Source organism: Channa argus, chromosome 18 (genome assembly GCF_033026475.1).
Source record: "Channa argus isolate prfri chromosome 18, Channa argus male v1.0, whole genome shotgun sequence".
In the NCBI taxonomy this organism is placed as follows: Eukaryota; Metazoa; Chordata; class Actinopteri; order Anabantiformes; family Channidae; genus Channa; species Channa argus.
In genome coordinates, this window is record NC_090214.1 from 15628264 (window position 1) to 15649647 (window position 21384).

Genomic DNA, 21384 nt, shown 5'->3' on the forward strand with positions numbered 1-21384 from the left:
TATTCAAAAATAGAACTCCGTTCCTTAATTTTGTTTATGCGAATTATGACCAAAATACATACGGCATGGGACATCTTAGAGCTGGAATATAAACTTGTCCTTCCTCCCTGGTGGACAAGCTATGTAATGGACACACTGTTCCAAAATTATGTCCCTACCCTATTTGGCATTTTTTGTACTGCAATTCCTTATAACTCATCCATCAACTTACAGTATAAAATGATACTGATTTCATGAATTGATACTGACAAATATATTGTCCTGACCAATTTACAAGTACTATGTATTCTTCACCTGCGGTGCTTTTGCAAAACTAACAAGCTGAGAAAAAACCTGAAACTTTTGTTGTTTTTTGTGAACTTTTCTTTTAAGGTTGGTAGCATTCTCTTTCTGTATACATTCAGTGTTGCTCATCCAAATGCATTATGAATGCGCTTGAGGCCTACAAAACCAGAACACACTTGAATGCACTTCCTTTTAATTAAAGTATTTATTGTAACCAAGATTTTGAGAATTCTGAAACACACATTATTTACGTCCTTACATCTTTTTCTGCTCTGCCTTTGGTGGCTCATAGTTGTGTTTCTTGATACACGACCACTAGCTGTAGATCAGTGAGGTACCTTAAAACTATTAGCAGAGATATGAAGACCAACAACATACTCTGAACTTTGCTTCAGAGCACCATTATAGGTCAATATGTTTTTGTTTGCGTGTTTAAATGCTATTTCCAAATATGTGCATGCCCCTTTTTCTATTGTCTCTGGCTTAATAAATAAACCAGTTTCTGGTTTCGTTTCTCCTATTATTTGACATCATCAGTCTTAGTTTATATAAGTCAATCCAACCTTGTCTCCCACTGTTCTTCAGCAAGCCTCAGGGTTCTTGTGCTTGTGAGAACGACTATTTATGTACGTCCCTGCACTTGCTTATGTGCGCAAGTGTGTGTAACCATCTGATTTTCCATCTCATCCTGTCCTTCGAAGAAGAAATCACCCATAGCTGGTTTTACAGCGTCCTGAGTGGGACAAGTGGAGAACACAGCAGGCAGGAAGCAGGGGAGTGGTGATTATCATCTGGTCAGCAGATGGGAAAAGCCGGACAGGGGAATTGCTCGGGGTTTATTTTATGGTCAAGTAGTAAAGACTGAACTCCTCTTAACCTTCCTTCTAAGAAGATGAACATAATCAAAACCCAAACCTCAACAGCAACTTCAGTCCCACTGAAACTAAAAGCCTTATAACCTCTCTTCTTAGACATATCGGCAGAGTAACACAAGAACAGACAAAGACAGATTTTTTTTTTCTAAATGAAAGAGAGATGTGAATAAACTGATTGTAATGCAAGTCTAACTACAATGGACAATAACCTCCAATCTGTCGGTGGTGCTTCAAAATGATCTTACGCAGAAGAAAGAAAAAATGTCGGACTTTCATTGGATGAATGTACTCAATTAAACCCTGTTGCTGAAGCCTTTGTAAACTGTTTACAAATGTAGAATCTCATGTCGTTGGCCCCAGGCTTTTTCCTGGCAGAACCTGATATTGAGAAACTTCTAAGATGAGTTGAAATTTATTTGGTTTTATTTCTAAGACATCCTCTGCTGTTTTGGGATGATGTCACTTCAGCATAGTAGCAATGGTTACTGGATGACTTTTGTCTGTTGAGGTACAGTATAAAGAATTAGGAGCAGCAATCACAGAATCTGGCTTTCAAAGTTGAGTTACGCTATGAAACATTGGAAAATATGGTGAAGCTAAGACTTTCGCAGGTCATGTGGCTGTACTGAAATAAAAAAGAAACCTTTACTGTCACAACCAACATTTCTTCATATGAATTATTCCAAAGTCTGTAAACAAGGCTGAACAATGAGACAGGTTACACACAAAGCATAAGCAGCATGTATCTTCTCCACTTTTATACATACATTCTGTCATCTACTGCTTTGACTGAAGTGTGGAGTAAAGACAACAGGAGACAACAGTATGAGACAACTCAACACATAGAAGACAGATCACAGGGAATCCTTTGGTATGTTTTGTCTAGGACCAACACGTGCTGCTTCCAGGCACTAACAAATCCTTTTCCCACAATTCACACTCCAACTTACTCTGCACACAGCAGTTCCTCTGCTACTGTGCTACTGTGTTTAAGTCAATACATGTTAAAAAATGCCTCTATTATTACATACCACTGAAGAGGCCTGGAGACTTGCAAAGTGGGAGACACATCTCCTGTTGAATGCTTGGACATAAAACTGTCAAATGGCATTCAGAGCTCAGTGTGAAGATAAAGCAGATGCTGTTTCATTAAAGGAAGGAGAAACAATACTGTATTAAGGAATAATTAAAAATTCTTAGGAAAGAATAAAGTTTCATAATATTTCCCACATGATAAATGATATGAGATGCTAGTAAGTGCTTGAAAAGAGTTGTCATAAAGACAATTTGCAAGTTCTTCTGTCACTTTTCCATAACCCTTTCCTGCAGTAAATGGTCTTTAAATTGTTTTCCACCAAATCACTTATTTCAAACTTTGCAGTACCATACATCTTTTAGCTTTCAACATCATTTTGCTTAAAAGGAAAAAATAACTTTCAGCTGACTGTTATAATGAAACCAGCACTAATAACAATAATGCACTCCACCCAGTGAGAGGCTGAATCAGGTTAGACGTTTACAGTTATTACAGTTATTGCTGTATTACTGTAAATCTAACAAACCATATCTATCAAAATAGCAGAACCGCTATTTTCCACTAATACAGCAGAGCAAAACTGTATCTTCTATACTCGTATACTGTTCACCTATTTGGTATGAGCAAATTTAAACATAATTTAAATGCAAGAGTGTCTAAATTTTAACAAATACAGTACAAAAATATATATTCACGTTGCACTGAACAACCCTGTAACGTACAGTTAGAGGTGATGTATGTGAGGCTTTCGGTCGTGCTAGTCAGGCACAATGGTTGGACTCAGAGACCCATCAACAGATTCATTGTTCTGTTTCTGCTGATGACTTCAGATATCACACTCAGTGTTACACAGATAGATGGGTTTCCTGTGTCTAAGCAAGGAGGGAAGCTTAGCCACAAGATTACTGGAAAAAACTGCTGAGAGCAGATGTAACAGATGAGAGGTACATTTGCATTTCCAGCACTTTTTGTTAATTTATTCTTTTTTTCCTTACCTAACACAATCACCACGGTTTTCAACAAAGACATCATGGTATCTCGATTGCGTCGTGGTCCAGAGCTGTGGCGTGACATCCTCATGGTCCTCTGCCGAACATAGACGAAGATGTGTGCATACAGGGTAACCATGACGACAAAAGTCACCAGGTTAAACACTGCCCAGAAGACCAGGTAGGAGTTGCTGTAAAGCGGCGCCATGTTGGAACAAGACTTAATACTACAAATACAGTTCCAGCCCACACTGGGGATGGCCCCCATAACGATGGACATGGTCCAGATTATAACAATAACAACCACCACACGTCGGTTGCTCATTCGTGTATGTAGTTGCATGCGGAACACAGTGATGTGGCGCTCAATGGCGATGGCAAGCAGATTGGCCACCGATGCCGTCAGGCTGGTATCAATCAGGCCTTGGCGCAGAAGCCACGTTGAAACAGTCAGACGCCTCGTGTTTGGTCCTGTGTTGAACATCAAGTAGAAGTAGGCCAGTCCAGCAAAGAAATCAGCAGCTGCCAGGTTGGCCATCAGGTAGTAGATGGGGAAGTGGAATCGCCTGTTGACGTAGATGGCGACCATCACCAGAAGGTTAGCAAGCATGATGAAGATGCACACGGTGATGCCCAGGCCCATTACCAGTCTGCTGACAGTGTTCCAGTCAGTAGCAAGGTACTTGCCACTGCGGTTGTAGAAGAAGGCGATGGTCTCATTGTAGTAGCACTGTTCCTCATCCATGGTGATAGTGGTGCTTTCTGAAAGATGAAAATAAACAACATTAGATAAAGTTGTGTGATGGACGTATTCATGCAATGCACACAACCTCGGAAATATACCAACACAGTGAAGATAACACATAAACACTAGATTTCTTCAGTAGATCAGATCTTCAGTGGATTGATTAGATGGTTCTGATTGTATTACTGTGTAAATGAAACCTGAATCCTGAACAGATGGACTCCCGGTTACTGCGATTCTCTGGGAATTTCTTAGAAATTGTACAGATGCCAGTGATGGTAATCTTTACGGTGTTTGTGTGAGAGTCTGGGCCTACTGCATGAGTCTGTTTTTCTAAGATAACTAATGAAAAAGTGAAAAATGAAGCATTAACATGATTTGTTCTTCTTTATTGCAAGGATGTGATGACATAATCAAATAGCTATTATATGCCAAAAGTGCACTTAAACAGTCATTTAAAGCATAAATGTTTTTAAAGTAATGCTTGCAATGTGCACTTGTATGGGTTTAGGGTATCCAAACAAAAGATCTCTACACTAAACAGAATGGATGATTTGTTTAAATTTGTCTTATTCAACAACAAGTTAATCTTTTTTCAAGAAAATACATATATTCCACAATCAGTGGACATGTGGACTTAAGCCACCTCCAAACAAAAATCCTCTTTGGATTTAGACTCAACTGCAACCTTGGTCAATTGTTTGTTTGTGTGTATGTGTGTGTGTGTGTTTGTGTGTGTGCGTGCATGTGTGTGTGTTTGTGTGTGTCCATTGTTTCACATAGAGAAAGCAGCCATCCTTAGCTGAGAAAAAGGTCTAAACACAATTGTTAGAAAGAAAACTTGTGATGATGTGCATGTTTGTGCATCTGCATGCTTCTGAGCATCCCTGCTTTCATTTTCACAAAATGCAACGGCGGAAACAAAGAAAACTAGACTAAGAAGCAACACAGCAACGTAATATTGATGAGTTAACTGAAACATTTTTCTCAGAAGTGTGTGTGCGTGTCTAATAAACGCTATTCCCGCACAGGTGCTGGCAAGTCTTGCTTTGCGCCCCAGATAAGTGACCTCAGGGCCCGAAACAAGGGGAGAGGGGGAGAGAGAAAGAGAGGAAACAGCTGAAGAAACAAGAGTGGAAGGAATGAACAAGTATTAGAAGCTCCGGGTCAAAGTCCAGTGTTTTTGTGGAACACCTTTATTCTAATATGATAGCTCCAATCATTTAAAGCCTCTTTTTTATCTCTGCACACTGTGCAAAACCGAACTGCAAACAAGACTTTATTTATTTCTTCGTGGAAAAAATGTAAATGCTGGAAAACTTTAATTTCTAAAAATATTAGAGATTCTCCTGGGAAAATGAAGTGCTGTTGAAAGCTGTGAAAGCTGAAGTTGGTTAATAATATTTTTCAACACCTCAACTGTAGTTAATCTCACTGGTAAAATACTGTTTTGGAAGAATTCAGCCAGTAGCTTTACCGTATAATTTAAATCACAACTGTGCTTTTGTTCCATTGAACCTTATGATATGAATGCTAAATTTAAACTATTTTTTTAATCCAAATGCTGCCTAACAGCTATGCTGACGGCCAGCCCATAAAGTTGGCAGTGCACTACATCATTCCTTAGCCAAAATGGGTGTGTGTTAAGAATGGCAGTGCACCAATTACTTTATAAAGGAAGTGCAAATTAATTAAATAAATGCTTTTCTGGACTATCATATCTCCAATTTCCTGAGGCAGGCTGATAGGGATCTCTATCTGCAGCCATATTTGCTTGGAGTAACATGTTATTGTCTTTTCACTGAAATCGGAGTGATTCTATTAGCTGTATTTAATTATTAGTAATACTGTACTACTCCAGACAGGCCGGATGTATCTGTTTAATTTCTGCATGCTGATTTTGGCAAAGAAATGACAAATATACACACTGGTCAGTAATTTTTATAATAGGGCGGCATGTTTTTTTAGGTGCAGCATAAATGTGTTTTACATGTAAATGATGACCAATGACTTTGTTAAAACTAATGTAACTCTAAACCCCTCAAAACAATCTACTCTCCTTTCGGCTTATCCCGTGAGTTCGGGGTCGCCACAGCGGATCATTTTCCGCATGTTGATTTGGCACAGTTTTTACGCCGGATGCCCTTCCTGACGCAACCCTCCGCAATTTCTACCGGGCTTGGACCGGCACTGCATCGCTGGGGAGGGGGAAACCCCTCAAAACAATAAGCCCCCTTTAAAGCAGAGATTCACAAATTTTCAAGTTTAACTACAAGCAAAGGTAATTATCCCTCCTTTTTGTACCGGCTTTTAATAGGTTCCATCATAAATCTAATGGAAGAGTTGTGGGTAACAAAATCTACAAAATGCAGACAGACAGAAGCCTTTTTCTGTTTATAAAGGTTTTTGTATTCTTTCTGTCCCTTTCTTTTGGCGTCTATAGTGATTTTCTAAATGACTTTAGAAAGGACATTATGAAACCATGTCATTTGGGTTTTTTTAATTGCTACTTATATCCAGACAAAGCAGTAACTAAACCATTAGAGGAGTAACTAAGCCAAGGAGAAGCTGAGTGGCAGCAGCAAAACTAAATGCAGGATAAATGAACTGGGAGTCAGACTCACTATCTACCACTAACTTCCACAGCAGAGGAAAGTCAATCTCTTCTGCTTGTCATCTGAAGTTTATGGCTATTACACGCTCAAAGGGGAGCAGTCACCAGGACGTAAGATGCCTGAGGCAAGTTGTCAGTACTAGAAAGTGAAGGAAGTGTCAGTGGCCTCTCAGTTCACATTCCCAACACTTTTATCAGAGTCTTGGAGCCTGCAGAACGAGATCCTTTCATTGTGTGTGTCCGCGTGTATGCATGCTTGTATGCTGTCTTGTGAAAGTCTTGTAAGAGTAACATTGAGCAAAAAGGAGTACAGAGAAAGAGGGGATTTTTCACTTTCTATGTTCCGGCACCTGGGTGTGTATGAATGCACTATAAAAAAGAAAGTTTCAATGACTAAGTTGTTGAAGTATCTCAGGGTGTGTGTCAGTGTGTGTCTGTGTGTGTCTGTGTGTGTGTGTGCGTGCATGCGTGTGTGTGTTTAAGAGAGAGAAAGAGAGTGAGAGGGTAAAAAGAGTGTGTGTGTGTACAATGTGTTGAACCCCTGGTGTTAAAGATAGAGAACAAAATGCTTGCTGTGCCGTCCTTATGCTTGTTAGTAAAGTGTGATAAAATCTAGCTGTGCAAGAGAGAGCGAGAAGAAAGTGTGTTTTGTTTTGTTTGTGTGTGTGTGTGTGTGTGTGTGTGTGTGTGTGTGTGTGTGTGTCTGACAGAGTGTGAAAAGACCACCCTTGAATTCATACAAATGAGGTCATAACTCAAGCATGACCAGCATATTCATTACATGCAACTAATTAACACACACTCGTAGATTCATGTAGTTTCTCTCTCACTGTAACAGTTAAAGATAATTTATGCGATTGTTTCAAAATGAACAAACATATAAACTCAAATGTACTGTTTACACCATTAAATGACACACCGTTCAGGAGATATTTCAACCACTCCTCGGATATTAAAAGCTGGTTACGGCTCAACAAGATAAAGTCTGAACCCTTCTTGAAGCTGTTTAAAAATGAAACCAATCACGTCATCATGTAACAGAGTGATAGATAACGACATGTAACACTGTCTGTAAAGAAGTAACAGTTTCTGTTCAGCAAGTGCCCAAAAATTACACAAAGTCTGTTTAATTCTAGCAGGAGCAACAGAGCAAAACAGTCTGACAGGGTGGACTGATGGGACATAGATATAATCTTACTTACTGAGGAAGATTGACCGTAGTCATTACCTTACCATAAACATATCGTTTTTACTGCAACCATGACAACATGTGCCCCATAACCTTACGATGAAGTGTAACAGGGCTTTTGGGTGGCATGAACAAAAGATAAGGGTCTAAGATCAATGGAAATGGTCTGCACTTATATAGGACTTTTCTACCTATTGGTACCCAATGTGCTTTACACTGCTTCTCATTGACCCCTTCACACATTGATGCTATACAGCTGGCCAACAGTCACCAGTAGCAACTAAGCTGGAGTTTAGTGTCTTGCTCAACATGTGAGGAGCCAGGGATTGAACCAACAACCCTGGGATTGGTGGACAAATGCTCTACCTCCTGCGAAACAGTCGCCCCATGTGTACCCCTGTGTCCTTTAAACAGGTCACTACTAAACATTTGGTTTTCTAGTTAGCAATATTTCTTGCGACTACCCACTGCCCTCAACATAGGCAACACAAACTGAATGTTGAATTAAGCCTTAATCTGAGCCTCATAAAATCAAAAAAATCAAAAAATTATCTAAACTGCTCATCTTTTTTAAGGCTAAGCTGGGAAAAAGTGGGGTAAACCCTGGTCAGGCTTTCAAGTTTATCTCAGGGCTGATATATAAAGACACACAGAGACAAGTTTTCACACTCAGACACATATAAGTGCATGTTTTGGACGGTGGTGGGACAGCCTACCATAGGTCCAGTCAAATCAATGCTACAACCAAAGTTGTAAATTCAACAAAGCCAGTTCTGTCTCTAGGAAATTCATCATCCTGCCAAATGGTTGCTGTTGTTAATACATTGGTGAGAGGTGAAGAGAGCTTTAAGTGGAACACCACTGAATTTTATGTTTGACATGTTATTTCTACACTAAGAGAAGGTTTAGTCTGTTTTAGTGAACAGTGTTAGTGTATTTGACTGGTGTCTGGCCATTCTCTGATAAAAGAGTTCACACTGATGTAGATTACACCCCACATGGACTCATTGATCTCATTGGATGTTAAAGTTTAGTCGAACAAATGTTAATGTTTTATCATCCAAGAAATAGCCTCTGCTGTTCATCAGCATCCCAGAGTAAATTCTTGGCTCTGTGTTTTGTAGCTTCGATGGGATTGTTTGTTTTCACCAAAGGTTGATTGATTACAGGTATGTGCATGAATTACACTGAATGATGATCTCATTGTGCAACAGCTGGTGTATCGTCATGCTATTTGGTGGTGTGGAACTATTTTAGGATAAGGATTAAAAATAAATCAATCAGATAAACCATAGAGTTCAGCTGTGCAGAATTTTGAGTGATACAGGAAACATCTGAGAGTGAAAGATAGTGTTTATATGTGAAACTTGTCTTCACTTTGACGGTAAAGATGTGTCAGAGTCCCTTGTTTACTTCTTCAAACATATTTGTCACTATGGTTCCTCATCTGCAGCGCTGCTATGTTTAGTACGTATTTTCAACCATTATCCCAAGGTTTTATGAACCACTAATTGACTGATAAATGTCCAGGTGTTTTGAGGTGGAGATGCAGAACTGTGATAAATATGTGAGGCTAGATTTGATAGGAGGTGGACTCTGTATACAGATATATCAATATGGAACATGGCCCTGACACACAGATTTGCATTTGTCAGTGACCTGCTTTGGCTTTGTGTGTGTCTGATATGTGACACGTGAAAAGGAGTTAACCTATAACTTTCCATACTTCTTCCATTTCTCCTCCTTTATTCATATAATCTGCTTTCACGTGTCGTATTTTCCTGACTCTTCTCCTCTTTTGCCGTCCAGTTTTTTTCTCTTCTCCTCCTTCTGGCATCACAAGTTGTTTTTTTTTTCCTATTGCTCCAAACTAGACCACCTTTTCCCCCTTTACTTTTCGCCCTCTCAACTACATTCTCTTTTTTCTCCTGAGCTTTCTTGTCCCGTTTTTTCTACCTCACTGTTTTCGGTTTTCCTCTTCTCGTAACCTTTTCCCAAAGTGCCCTATTCTACATTTTGCTCTTTCTCTCTTGTGACTCCACTCACCAAATTTCTTGGTTGTTATTTCTTTGTTGTTCTACATCACCTCACATCTAAATTTCTCTAACTTCTCCTTTTTTCTCCTCCTCCCCCCTCCCTCTCTTCTTCCCCTTCTACTCATCTTCTGTCATTTTCCTGTTCCATAGCTTTCCTCTTATGTCGTCTCCTCTCCACCTCCCCCTCCTCCCCCTCCTCCTCCTCTCCTCTTTGCCAACTCTCCGCACAATGTACCCATTGTTTCCGTGCTCCCACCCCAGAAAGCAGAGAACCAGGACTTCAACTACAACCCAGAATACACACATGCATACAACACTCTTACACACATAGGCTTTCACTCTCTAGCTTTCTTTTTAACATCATGGGTGACTGCACACACCCCACACACATGCACACACACCCTCACACTTGCAAATATTCTCAAACAGTTGCTGCATACTGGAAGGGCTCAGGACAAGGGTTGGATTGAGGGCTGGTGTTGAGTCATGTGTGACTGCAGCCGCGAAGGGGCTGATTCATGGCTCATCAGTGGATGATCCTCCTCCAACCACTTAACTACAGCCATCTCAGCACAGAAAGCCTCAAAGTGACACATGTTTAATCCTTAAGTGTGATGACTAAGCATGGAGTAGAATGTAATTAGTCTTTTAAACTTGGCCATATTTAACTACAATAGACTATAATAGAATACAATAGAATGTTCTCCTGCTGTTGAAAGTACAGTATTTTAAAACCGCATTTAAATTACACATCAGGTATATATGGCTTGGTACCTGGCCATGTTAAGATGGTTGGTATTGCTGGTATGTACAGTAAGTCTTGTGTTGTTCTTTCTTTTTGGTTCTTTGTTACATGTGGAGAACCACAATGGAAACAAGCCCTTAGGCTTTTTGTATTTTTAACATTGATGATTATAGCCATGCGGGGCAGCACGGTGGTTAAGTGGTGCTGCCGTCTCACAGCTAGAAGGTCCACCGGTTCATATCCAATGGCTGTGGCCTTTCTGTGTGGAGAATGCATGTTCTCGCTTTGTGAGTTTCGTGCCACAGGCCAAACACATGTAACACAGGTTAAGTAGTGACTCTAAATTGCTCGTAGGTGTGAATGTGAGTGTGAAGGGTTGTCTGTCTGTGTGTGTCTCTCTGTCTTGGCCCTGACGTGGACTGGTGACCAGGGTGTACCCTGCCTCTCGCCTTATGACAGCTGGGATAGGCTCCAGCCCCCTCTAAACAGCATAAGCGGTTACAGATAATGGATGGATGGATTAATATTTTTTGTTTTAGCTTTTTTCAGTTAACTAGCATAGCTGTGATTACCATGATTCAATTTGTATGTTACATTGACTCATAACTTCATTCCTTCATTCAGTTGGACAGACAGAAGCACGTGTGGAGTATTTACTTTTGGCCAAATTCTGACCAATGTTTTATTCCCAGAGGAAAAAAAGACAAAATGTTAGTTCTAAACACAACTCCATAGAGAATGACTTTAACATTGGCTTCTGGTTTGTCCAAAGCCACTGAAAGTAATGTTTTATTTCAATATAACAGCCAGAATCATAAATAACCTCTAAAAGCCTTTTAATTTGCCTATGAATTCATCCAGTGAAAACTTACTGACAACCAAGATCAGACTTGGGGGTTATTATTTGTGGAGCAGCACATAAGACACCCTTTCATTTTTCAAATGTCCTCTAATAAGCTTGTGTCTGTTAAGTTCTCTCTGCTATGATTTGTTGCACATGTTTGGGTAAAGCAGGTTTTAGGCTTAATGGCAGAAACTAGGGAAACATGCAACCCTGAAATTAATTCTCAGAAAGGCTTCAGAAATGTATTTTAGACCAGCATAAGCTACATGTACATGTACACCACTTCACACTTTAACTTTGTGGCATTTCTGCATTTTTTTACAGCTGAAATTTGCTTCCCAGTTTTATTTGCATCTTTTGCTTTACGGGCACTTTGGTCACATGTAACACAGCCAATGATCAGTGAAATCATGGTATATGAGGCATATCTCCTGTGATGGGAACAAGTCATTGTAAGTGGTTGGCACTGTCAGTGTGATGTTGGGCTGAATCAATAATAAAGTGTGTAAAATATATATATGTATATATATGCATATATATGTATATATGTATATATGTATATATAGAAAGAGAGAGAGAGAGAGAGAGAAAGAGAGAAAGAGAGATAAAGAGAGAGAGAGAGAGAGAGAGAGATAGAGTAAGGTATACAAGCATTTATATTTGCAGTGTTAAAATTAGTCAAGGGCGACTGTGGCGCAGGAGGTAGAGTGGTCGTCCACCAATCCCACAGTTGTTGGTTTGATCCCCAGCTTCTCCAACTTAGTTGCTCCTGGTGAGCGTTGGCCAGCTCCCCCCATCGGCGTCTGAGTGTATGTGTGATTGCGAGTGCAAATGGGTGAATGAGAAGCAGTGTAAAGCGCTTTGAGAGCCAATAGGTTATACATAAGTGCAACCTTTAGACACATTTGCACATGAACTTGCACTCAGATACACACAAATACTACTTTATTGTGATAAAAGAAAGAGAAAAGCCTAAAATAAAGGAACCGGAGAACAATAATCGAACAATACCTGTTTCAAAAATGGATGTTGTTCAAAAGTTTTGTTTTTTTTTGTTTTCGTTTTTTAAAGACAAGCTTCCCCAGCCCCACTGCGACCCTGAAAGAGATAAATCTAGAGAACACAGAAACAGTATTTCAACTTTTGTAGTGGCAACCACCCTATAACTATTGAACAGCTGAATCCAGATAAACAGCTTCTACCACATGTGTCAAGTTTTGCTGTAGCTTATTGTTGGGTGTGGTCAGTCAGCCTCTAATAAACTCACTCATTGGACACATGTTCCACTGATTACATCACCATATATTTTAGATGCAATATTGCATTGCGTCAGTGCGGTCTGCAGAGACTTCATGGTTTAACCTAAAAGCGTTCTTTAAATTCATCAATCAATAAATAGACTGGACGGTCACTTGTCAAAATCACAAATGCTGTGCAAGTGCTCACTTAATGCAAGGTTTGCATATGTGTGTTACTGCCTCCATCATAAAGAAATCACTAAATGTGTCATTCATAAAATCCCTGAATATCAACATTTGTTTTTGGAAAGTGAACCTTCCTCTATTGTTTTTCAGCACGTTACATCTGAACCAATAACTATCAGGTTAATGTGCTGGCTTTCACTTTAAAGGTTAAGTGTCTTGACCAGTGTACTTGTTGACCCCATTCTTTTCATAGTCGTCCACTTCCCACTTGTAGAACAATGCAGCAGGATAAGATGTTTAAAACACAGAGCAGACAAGCAACGAGCTTTAATGGCCAGGCAGTGGAACCTTCTTGACAGGCCAATCCAAGGACCTGACATCAGTCCAAACTGAGCATGTTTTACTTAATGAAGAGGCTGAATGCAAACAGTCTATATTTATGGATCACTTACAGTCATTACAAAGTGCTTTACAAAACATGTAAATGAAAAGCAAATCAAATAAATGCTGTATTCTGGCTTTGGAATGCATTCTAATTGCACATTTAATTGTTTTGTGAATTAACTAGATTGACTCTAAATATCTCATTTACATGAGTATTCAGAGCTTCCATTCAGTTCTTTGTAGAAGGACCTTTGGCAGCAATTGCAGATTCCGAGCTTAAGAACCTCTTTACAAGCTTTGTACTTTTGGCCAGTTTATCCCAGTCTCCCCAGTGGATCCTCAGGCTACATCAGACTGAAAGCTCTGTGAACTGCCTCACCAGGTTCACAAATATTTTCTAGGGTTTAAGTCCAGGCTTTAGAAGGGCCATTCAAGCACATTTAGTGACTTCCCCGAAACCATTCACGCTTATTGTCTGTATGCTTCACCTTGTTGTCATGCAAAGGTTGAACCTTTGCCCGAGTTTTAGTTTTGTGTGCATGCGTTTGACTGCATTTAGTCAGATCAAAGTTGAGAAACTTAATACAAAAAATAAAAAATATACAGCCACTAAACAGTCATAATGTCATATTGTCCATTTCTATTAGGGTCTGAATGAAGTTTCACACTAGTGTTGAGAAATAAAAGCATGGTCAAGAACACCAGATGCTTGTGTTCATACAACTAAACTGCAAACACGATTACACTTTTGTAGCTAACATAATAACTTTTTCATTATGCATTGATGCAACGTATTTTGTGAATGACAAAAATGGTACTTTTAGTAACGTAAAGTGAGTTGCAAGGAAGCTAAATACCTGAGATCGATTTCAGAGTCCTGTGGTTAGGTTCACGCAAGAAAACCACTGACGTTGAGGTTAAAGTAATTGTGGATTCAAAACATATGATCATCATTAAAATCAGCTGCATCATTACAGGCTGCAACATTAAAGTTATGACCATATTAATGCATTTGTAGAGGCGATCTTACTCGAATCTGATGGTCCAACAAGTACTTCACTCCGGAGCTCACTGTATGACGAACATTGAACATTTATTGTATTTGCTTCTCAACTAAGCTGAGGACGAACCAATTGTACATACAAGTTTAAGAACAGTTATCTCACAAACACGCTCACAAACTGTTTCGTAGATACGAGCCTCTCAAAGTATGGCTGAATCCGCAGAACCCGTTTGTGAAGGTATAGCTAACCCACAGAACCCGTTTCTCAAAGTATGGCTGAACCCACAGGACTCGGTAAGAAACCGTGTACCTCCACAGCTGCACACAGAACCTTTCACTTCTACCTTGTTGCAGCCACCACTACCTTGTAGTTAGTTCCTTTGCTCCAGTTACCATGTCACATCTGCTGCAATCAGTAGCTGAGCCGAACTGTAAGTAAATAATCAGAGAACTATTCATGAATAAACTACCAGATATCACTCACATTAGAGATTTACTCACGTATGCAGAACTTTCACCCTTAAATGAAGCTGAATAATCTTCAATGGATTTTCCAACTTCAGCAGAATAGAACATGTTTTTCCACTTTACAGTAATGTGCAACATGTCCATTTAACAGCACAACATGAAATGAAACTTTCTGTATCACATACAGTTGTCAGTATCAAATAGCTCATCTGATATAGGCAACTGTATATAAGCTCATTCACACACGTATGTCTAGAAAGCGCTGACCTTTTGTGTTTTTATAAATGGCCTGAAACTGAACTGTCATTTTACATAAATATGAATCCATTTCTATCCTAAGAAGTGCAAATGTACTGATCATACTTTGAGTTTTAACAACTCATAGGAGCCACTAGCTCAGTTCCTAGTTTGTAAATAAATAAAACACTGTACTGTACGTGATATTTTTGAAAATAATTATTTTGGGATATCCCTAACCTTTGCTGGTTTATAAAATAATTTCCTCTTTCTTGCAGACTACTGTTCCTCTTTCTGTCTTTTGTATGACTGACTTCAGAGTTTCAAACTGCTGCTGCTCTGGCTGCACGTGATTCATTGATATCTCATGCCAAAGTTGCGGTGCGACCATCAGCTGATCCAAACTGTTGTTTACTCTGACCAATATCCCACTGTCTAAGTTCCATTGTTGTGTGGTGTTTACATTTCTTTATCTGATTCTCAGAAACAATTTAATGGTCAACTACAGGACAATAGAGTCTCCTTTTTACATCTTTAGAAAATGCCAATGCATGCTGTCACAGATACTGCATGTGTTGCCTACATTTTATAGTAAAGATTATCTGTTTTAAACTATGGTTTATTTACTGACAGTATTTTTAATCAGTACATTGGGCATGAGCCTGTGGAGCAAACGGCGCTATACAGGTATACTGAGAGGTTAAGAACTGATGTATTGCTTCAAATCCGTGTGTAAAATATGATATGCGCCTGCCTGTTTTCTCTCTTTCTGTCACAGTTTTATTTCTTTCTCAGTATTTGTTTTTATAACTCTGGGGAGAGGCGTGGTTCCAGCAGGGGTTTCAACGATAACATGACCTTTCATTCAACTGTCAGCGCATTTTGTAGCTTTAATAATCAGCTAACTACTAGTTGTTTTTTAGCTTACAGAGCAAACGCTGGGCGCATTCTCTAAGGAGTAATGAAGTGAAGCAAAATGAAAAGGGAAATTATTAAAACACCAGATGTATCCTGTGACAGGGGATGTTATGAGCCAAAACGTTACAGAACCACTGGAACATATGATAAACAGTTCTTACAGTGACTCCCAAAACCTTTATCTTCAAACCGAGTTGTCTACCAACATATAATAACCGCATTGAAAGATAATGTGGAAAAAATGTCAATTATAATGACAATTTTAATGAACTGTAGCATTTCTATGTCACAAACCCACAACAGTGTGGACAACAGTGTCACCATCACAGCTTCCTGTCCAAACCACAGCTTTTTTTTATATATAAGTACAATGCACTTTGCTGGGTTGGGGGTTGAAAAAGCACATCTCCTTAACAATCAGCAAAACACATAGAACCTACTGTGTGTAAAACATTAATGCTAGAATGGATAAGTGTAGAGCATGTCTGTCAAAACCATCAATTAACCAAGTGCCTGCCAGTAGGACACAAAGTGATGTGCTTTATTGTGAGTGTTGCTATGAGCACTAATAAAATCCTACAACATAACACCACAAACTGTTAAGACTGGGTGTAGTATACATTCTATACAACATATCAGTGGATTACAGTTAGATTTGGATGACATAGTCCAACCAGTCTTATTACTTCTGCCTACTCTGGAGCTGCATGTCACATTGGCCCCAGGGAGGCTCCTAGTTTTCCCTCCAGCTCCTCACCACACACATGTTGCTATAGTCACTTATGGACATGTTGTATTTGACACTGAATAACTTGAGGTAGTTTTAGTCACGATCAAATTGTCACTGTATGAAACTTGCAGAAGCACGCGATCTTAAACCACAACCATGTTTGTTTTACACCCTGTCAAAACTTTTAAATAAAGGTGCAAGTGGCTGCTGCACAGCATAGTCAACAATGGAGGAGAGAACATATGCAGGTTATGTTAGGAGATGCTCACATATTTATTTTTTTTAGACATACATGTCAACAAGTGCTGCATTTAGAAAACCACAAACCAAAGTTTAACCGAATATAAATAAAACCCTAAACTGATGAAGGAAAAGGATGATATCTAATGAAGAAATGACTTATGGTTACCCATAACACCGTTCTCTACATAGGTCCACATTGAATTTATATGTACTCACAGAAAAGCATAATTTTACCTTTAGTGTGATGACAAGATGAACGGCTTGAAATTTGTCTTCCTCCTTAAAAGTGTGCTAAAAGCTTCATTTGGGTCTGAAATATTTGCAATCTACTTATTTGGTCTGGAAATGTTTTCATATTGTCTGCCTTGAGTCTAGCCGTAAGTGGTTAGAAACTTTATTTCACTTCTCCCTGTCTTCTGTGCAGTATAAAGAGTGCGTGTGTGGACTTTCTGTATAAAAAAAAAATCGAGGGCAGGCTCACAGTAGATGTTTCTGACAACCCAAGGCTATGTGATATCACTGAACATGTTGCCAGGTGTCATCAAGTCTTAGTGCAACATTCAGGGCTTTTTAAAGATAGGCATACAGTTGATGGTTGTGGTTGCAGCTGGCACACAAGTGACAGACCATTGTGTGTTGCTGTGTAATTGGGGTGACGGCTACATTCAAGACAGTGTCAGTACAACTTAAAATGAGAAATTAACCTTGTGCGAGGCTGTTTAAACTGCCTCCTTACATTGGCAGCTCAACTGAGTGGCTTACCCTTATTTCTGATGAATCATAGATATATATTTAATTGTCTGATTTATGCAAATCACCTAAATATGACTATTATGGTGTCTAGAATTTTTTTTTTGTTTTTATTTTTCCCTTTCGGCTTATCCCGTGAGTTCAAGGTCTCCACAGCTGATCATTGTCCGCATGTTGATTTGGCACAGTTTTTATGCCGGATGCCCTTCCTGACGCAAACCTCCCCAATTTCTGCCGGCTTGGACCGGCACTGCACAGCTGGGGAGGGGAATGGGCTGTTAGGGGTTCAGTGTCCTGCATAGAGACACATATAGCCGGGACCGGGGATCAAACCACTCACCCTGTGGTCCGTGGACGACTGCCTTACCAACTGAGCTACAGCCACCCCTTAGGGTGTCTAGAAATGATATCTGAAATTTTTTTTTATACCTGAACTTTCACACTCTGTAACCTCAAGAGCTATATAATCGATGTTACCTAAACTAATCAATGTGGTGAATGACAATAAACAGCCAAACAGCCAAAAATCCGAATTTTTACTACAGCAAAACAGCTGCTATAAAGGTGAGCTGGGTGGTGACACTGAAAGGGTTTAAAGTTATCCGAGTGAAAATGCCTTGTTGATGCTAGAGGTCAGCATATACTGTGTCTGGAGAATGGCCTGATTGATTTGAGTTGATAAGCAGATCAATTCTTGACCGGGTGCCACCCCTGTCAGCTAAGAACGGAAATCTGAAGATGTAATTAACAAAGGCTCAGTAAAACTGGACAACAGAAGATCAAAAAAGTCCCGATTTCTGCTGCAACATTTGGATAAGAGGGTCAGGATTTGACGTAAACAACATGAAAACATAGATCCATCCTGCCTTGTTTCACCCTTCAGACTGTTGGTGTAATGGTGTGTGGGCAATTTTTCTTGGCACACTTTGGACCAGGTAGCATCTTTATTTGCTGCAGCCTACCTGAGTATTGCTGCTGACCAAATCCATCTCTCAAAAACCACAGCGTACCCATCATCTAAATCAATGCCGAAGATACTTCAAACATGGTGGCAGTGATGGTACAGCTATGTATTTGTTATATCTTTAATACTCTTTCAGAACTCTGCTTTGAATCATTTCCCTGTCCACATTGCTTTGAAAAAAATGTGCCTCTGTTACCTGCATGAATGTGGAAGCAATCTGGATGTTGGGAGTAAGAATTGGTGGAATGTAGGTTCTTAGACGAGGGGGAGGAGAAATCATGCTTTCAGTAATCACAACACAGATGTTTCAAGGACCTTTTCTTTTAGAGGATGTCAGAGCTCATGTAGGGAAACATAAACCAGTCATTTTCAGGGGAGATGATACGTCTTTGCAGTGGGAGGTTTGTTTAGTTTGAACAAGAAGGTCACAAGTCAAAAGCATCAATGTATCGCTTCAATTTTAGTTTCACCTTTCAGCATCTCCTACAACTCTTACAAGGTGTGGAAGAGCTTTCAGATGAGTATGTTTTTGGCTGGTGACCTAGTGGGTCATGTCTCTCAGGACACAGTATGAATATCCACTGAAATGTCAAACCTAAACAAATCTAAAGGTACATGAGAGCTCGGAAGATTGGTAAATAAAAAAATCAATAGTGACATGTTTTGGAAAACAACATCATAGTGTTCCTTAAGTGAATTACAGATCATTCAATCTAACTTAAGCTCAAACTTTACCACTTTAAAGCTGCAACTGCGGAGGCAGCCACAAGAAAGCCTCGCCTATCAATCTTGTCTCTGTCGTCTGTCTCTACGCCTCATTGTCACTTCTTATCATGTCCATCTCATCTCCATTTATGACATAGTAAGCCACGCTGCTGTGCAATCTTGGATAATGTGTATGAATCAATAATAACACTTAAAGATTTGATAGCTGTACCTAAAATTTTAAATGAACAGTCGAATGCCACTTGTTTTGAAAAATGAAGTGGTCATATTTGCAACAAAACATTCTCTTGAGAATGTGGATCTCATTATTCAAACAACTTGAAAACCTCTGACCTAATAGAAGTGTGAAGGCTCCTCACACTCCACTAAAGCATCAAAGACCCCCTGAGGTTAGTGGCTCTGGGTGGGGGGCAAATAGTGTTTTCACTGTCTCTTGCGAATACACAAATAAACACACACACATACACCCACACTCATAAATGGTTGCCATTTGAGTGCCAGATCAGTATTAATGAGGTAAAATGAAAAGGGTTAAGGAGATCAGAAAGCAAAGCACAATCAATAAATCTGATGGATTAGCAACAAAAAATTTGCAAGACACTTTTCTGGAGACACTTATTTCGATATTTCTGTTGTGAAATCAGAGATTTAGGTTAATATTGCCAGTCTTTCTGATGATCACACTAAAATTTCTGACCTTGTTGTGGTGGTCAGTGCCACATCTTTTCCCACAGCTTCACGAATTCCAGCATAGAGGGTCTTTGCTGGTAGTAAACAGCATTAAGGCACATACTGGATAGGATGCCACTTGGAATGTCTGGACTGTCAATGTGTCTCTGACCTGCTCATCATGTTTCAGAGACTACTGAAACTGACAAGACAAGTGGTTGGTCTTGCATTAATGATGCTGGATGAGATGGGGTCGGGTGGGGTTGGGGAGGGTTGGGTGAAGAATGCTAAAAGAAAATTCCAAACGCATTCTCTGAATGTTGATCAGCGTGGCAAATCAAGACAGATGTCAAACTTTTACTCAAATACCCAACGCCTGCTTTTTTTCCCCCTCCGTCTCACGCCTCTCCACAAATATTGTTCCAATCTTAGACTTTGATAGAGAGCCAGCTCTGGCGCAACAACTCCTTCATACCAGCCGCGTTCCTCTTCTCTATGGGCGCACACCCGAGCGTCTCCCATCGAAATAACGGTGCGCACAGTGGATTCGGACATCTGCTAATGCTATCAAAGCCTTTATCTCAACCGCTTATATTTATTGCCACGTCTACGTGGCAGGTATACTTTGATTATGTAAAGATGCCCACTACTTTGCATGCATAAGAGAATGTGCCAAAGGAAAAAAAGTTTTGTTTTTTTTTGTTTTTTTTTTTGCCTGTGGATCAAATGAGGATTTATAGGGTTTCATTCAATAAGAAGAATTACAAAGAAGGAAAAATTAAAACTTACAGCGCTGTTTTTTTCCAGAGAGAGCAGTAGATAGTTTAGTGTACTCCCTCACTGGTTCCTGGTGTCCAACTCAAGTTTTATTCGGGCTGCCTGAAATTCCTCCAGCAGAGATCTCCTGGGCTCTGCCTGCGCAACCCGTATGTCAAAGTCGCAGCAGTGCAAAAAAAGATTCCAAATCCAATATACAACCAGGTAACCCTTTCATTTTATGTCCGTACACAAAAGCAGTATCTCCTCCGATTGTTTCTCCACCAGTACGTCGGTTTTCGTATAAATGCCTTTATTTGTATTTGTCAGATGAAGAAGTGTTGATGCTCTCTGCTGTGTCCCGGTGCCTCTCTGCGCTGGCGCGGCTGCTCCACTAAGCTCTGTCTCTCTCCCTCTGACTGAACGACGGCCGCTCTCTTTCTCTCTCTCTCGGTCTCTCACACACACACGCACATCTACACTGCACGTGACGTCACTCACACTACAAAAAAATGACCACATAAAGAGAGCATTGAAACTTTCAGGATTTTTTTTTTTTTTTTGCAGAATTTCACTGCAAATACACAATCTTTGCAAAGAGCTGCTGTAGGATTTGAAAACACCAGACAGATGAAACTTCTTTGGCAGCAAGTGCATTTAATTAAACCAACTAATACTTTCCCTTTCAGCCCAGTAAAATATGAAAGTCTTCTATATTTTCAGAGGTAAATGTTGTGCTACCTAAGACAGCTCT

The 21384-nt window shown here is 39.8% G+C and overlaps 1 protein-coding gene across 1 annotated transcript in view; it reads right to left on the minus strand.

The window, feature by feature from the left end:
* Positions 1 to 21086, minus strand: part of lpar1 (lysophosphatidic acid receptor 1) — a 34721-nt gene extending 13635 nt beyond the window's left edge. Inside the window, exons 1-2 of the mRNA XM_067483776.1 lie at positions 20664 to 21086; positions 3192 to 3947 (exon numbers count right to left, since the gene is read on the minus strand). Coding sequence (XP_067339877.1) covers positions 3192 to 3930 — 739 coding nt within the window. The 5' untranslated portion in view covers positions 3931 to 3947; positions 20664 to 21086. The remainder of the gene's footprint in view (positions 1 to 3191; positions 3948 to 20663) is intronic.
* Between the last annotated feature and the right edge of the window lie 298 nt (positions 21087 to 21384).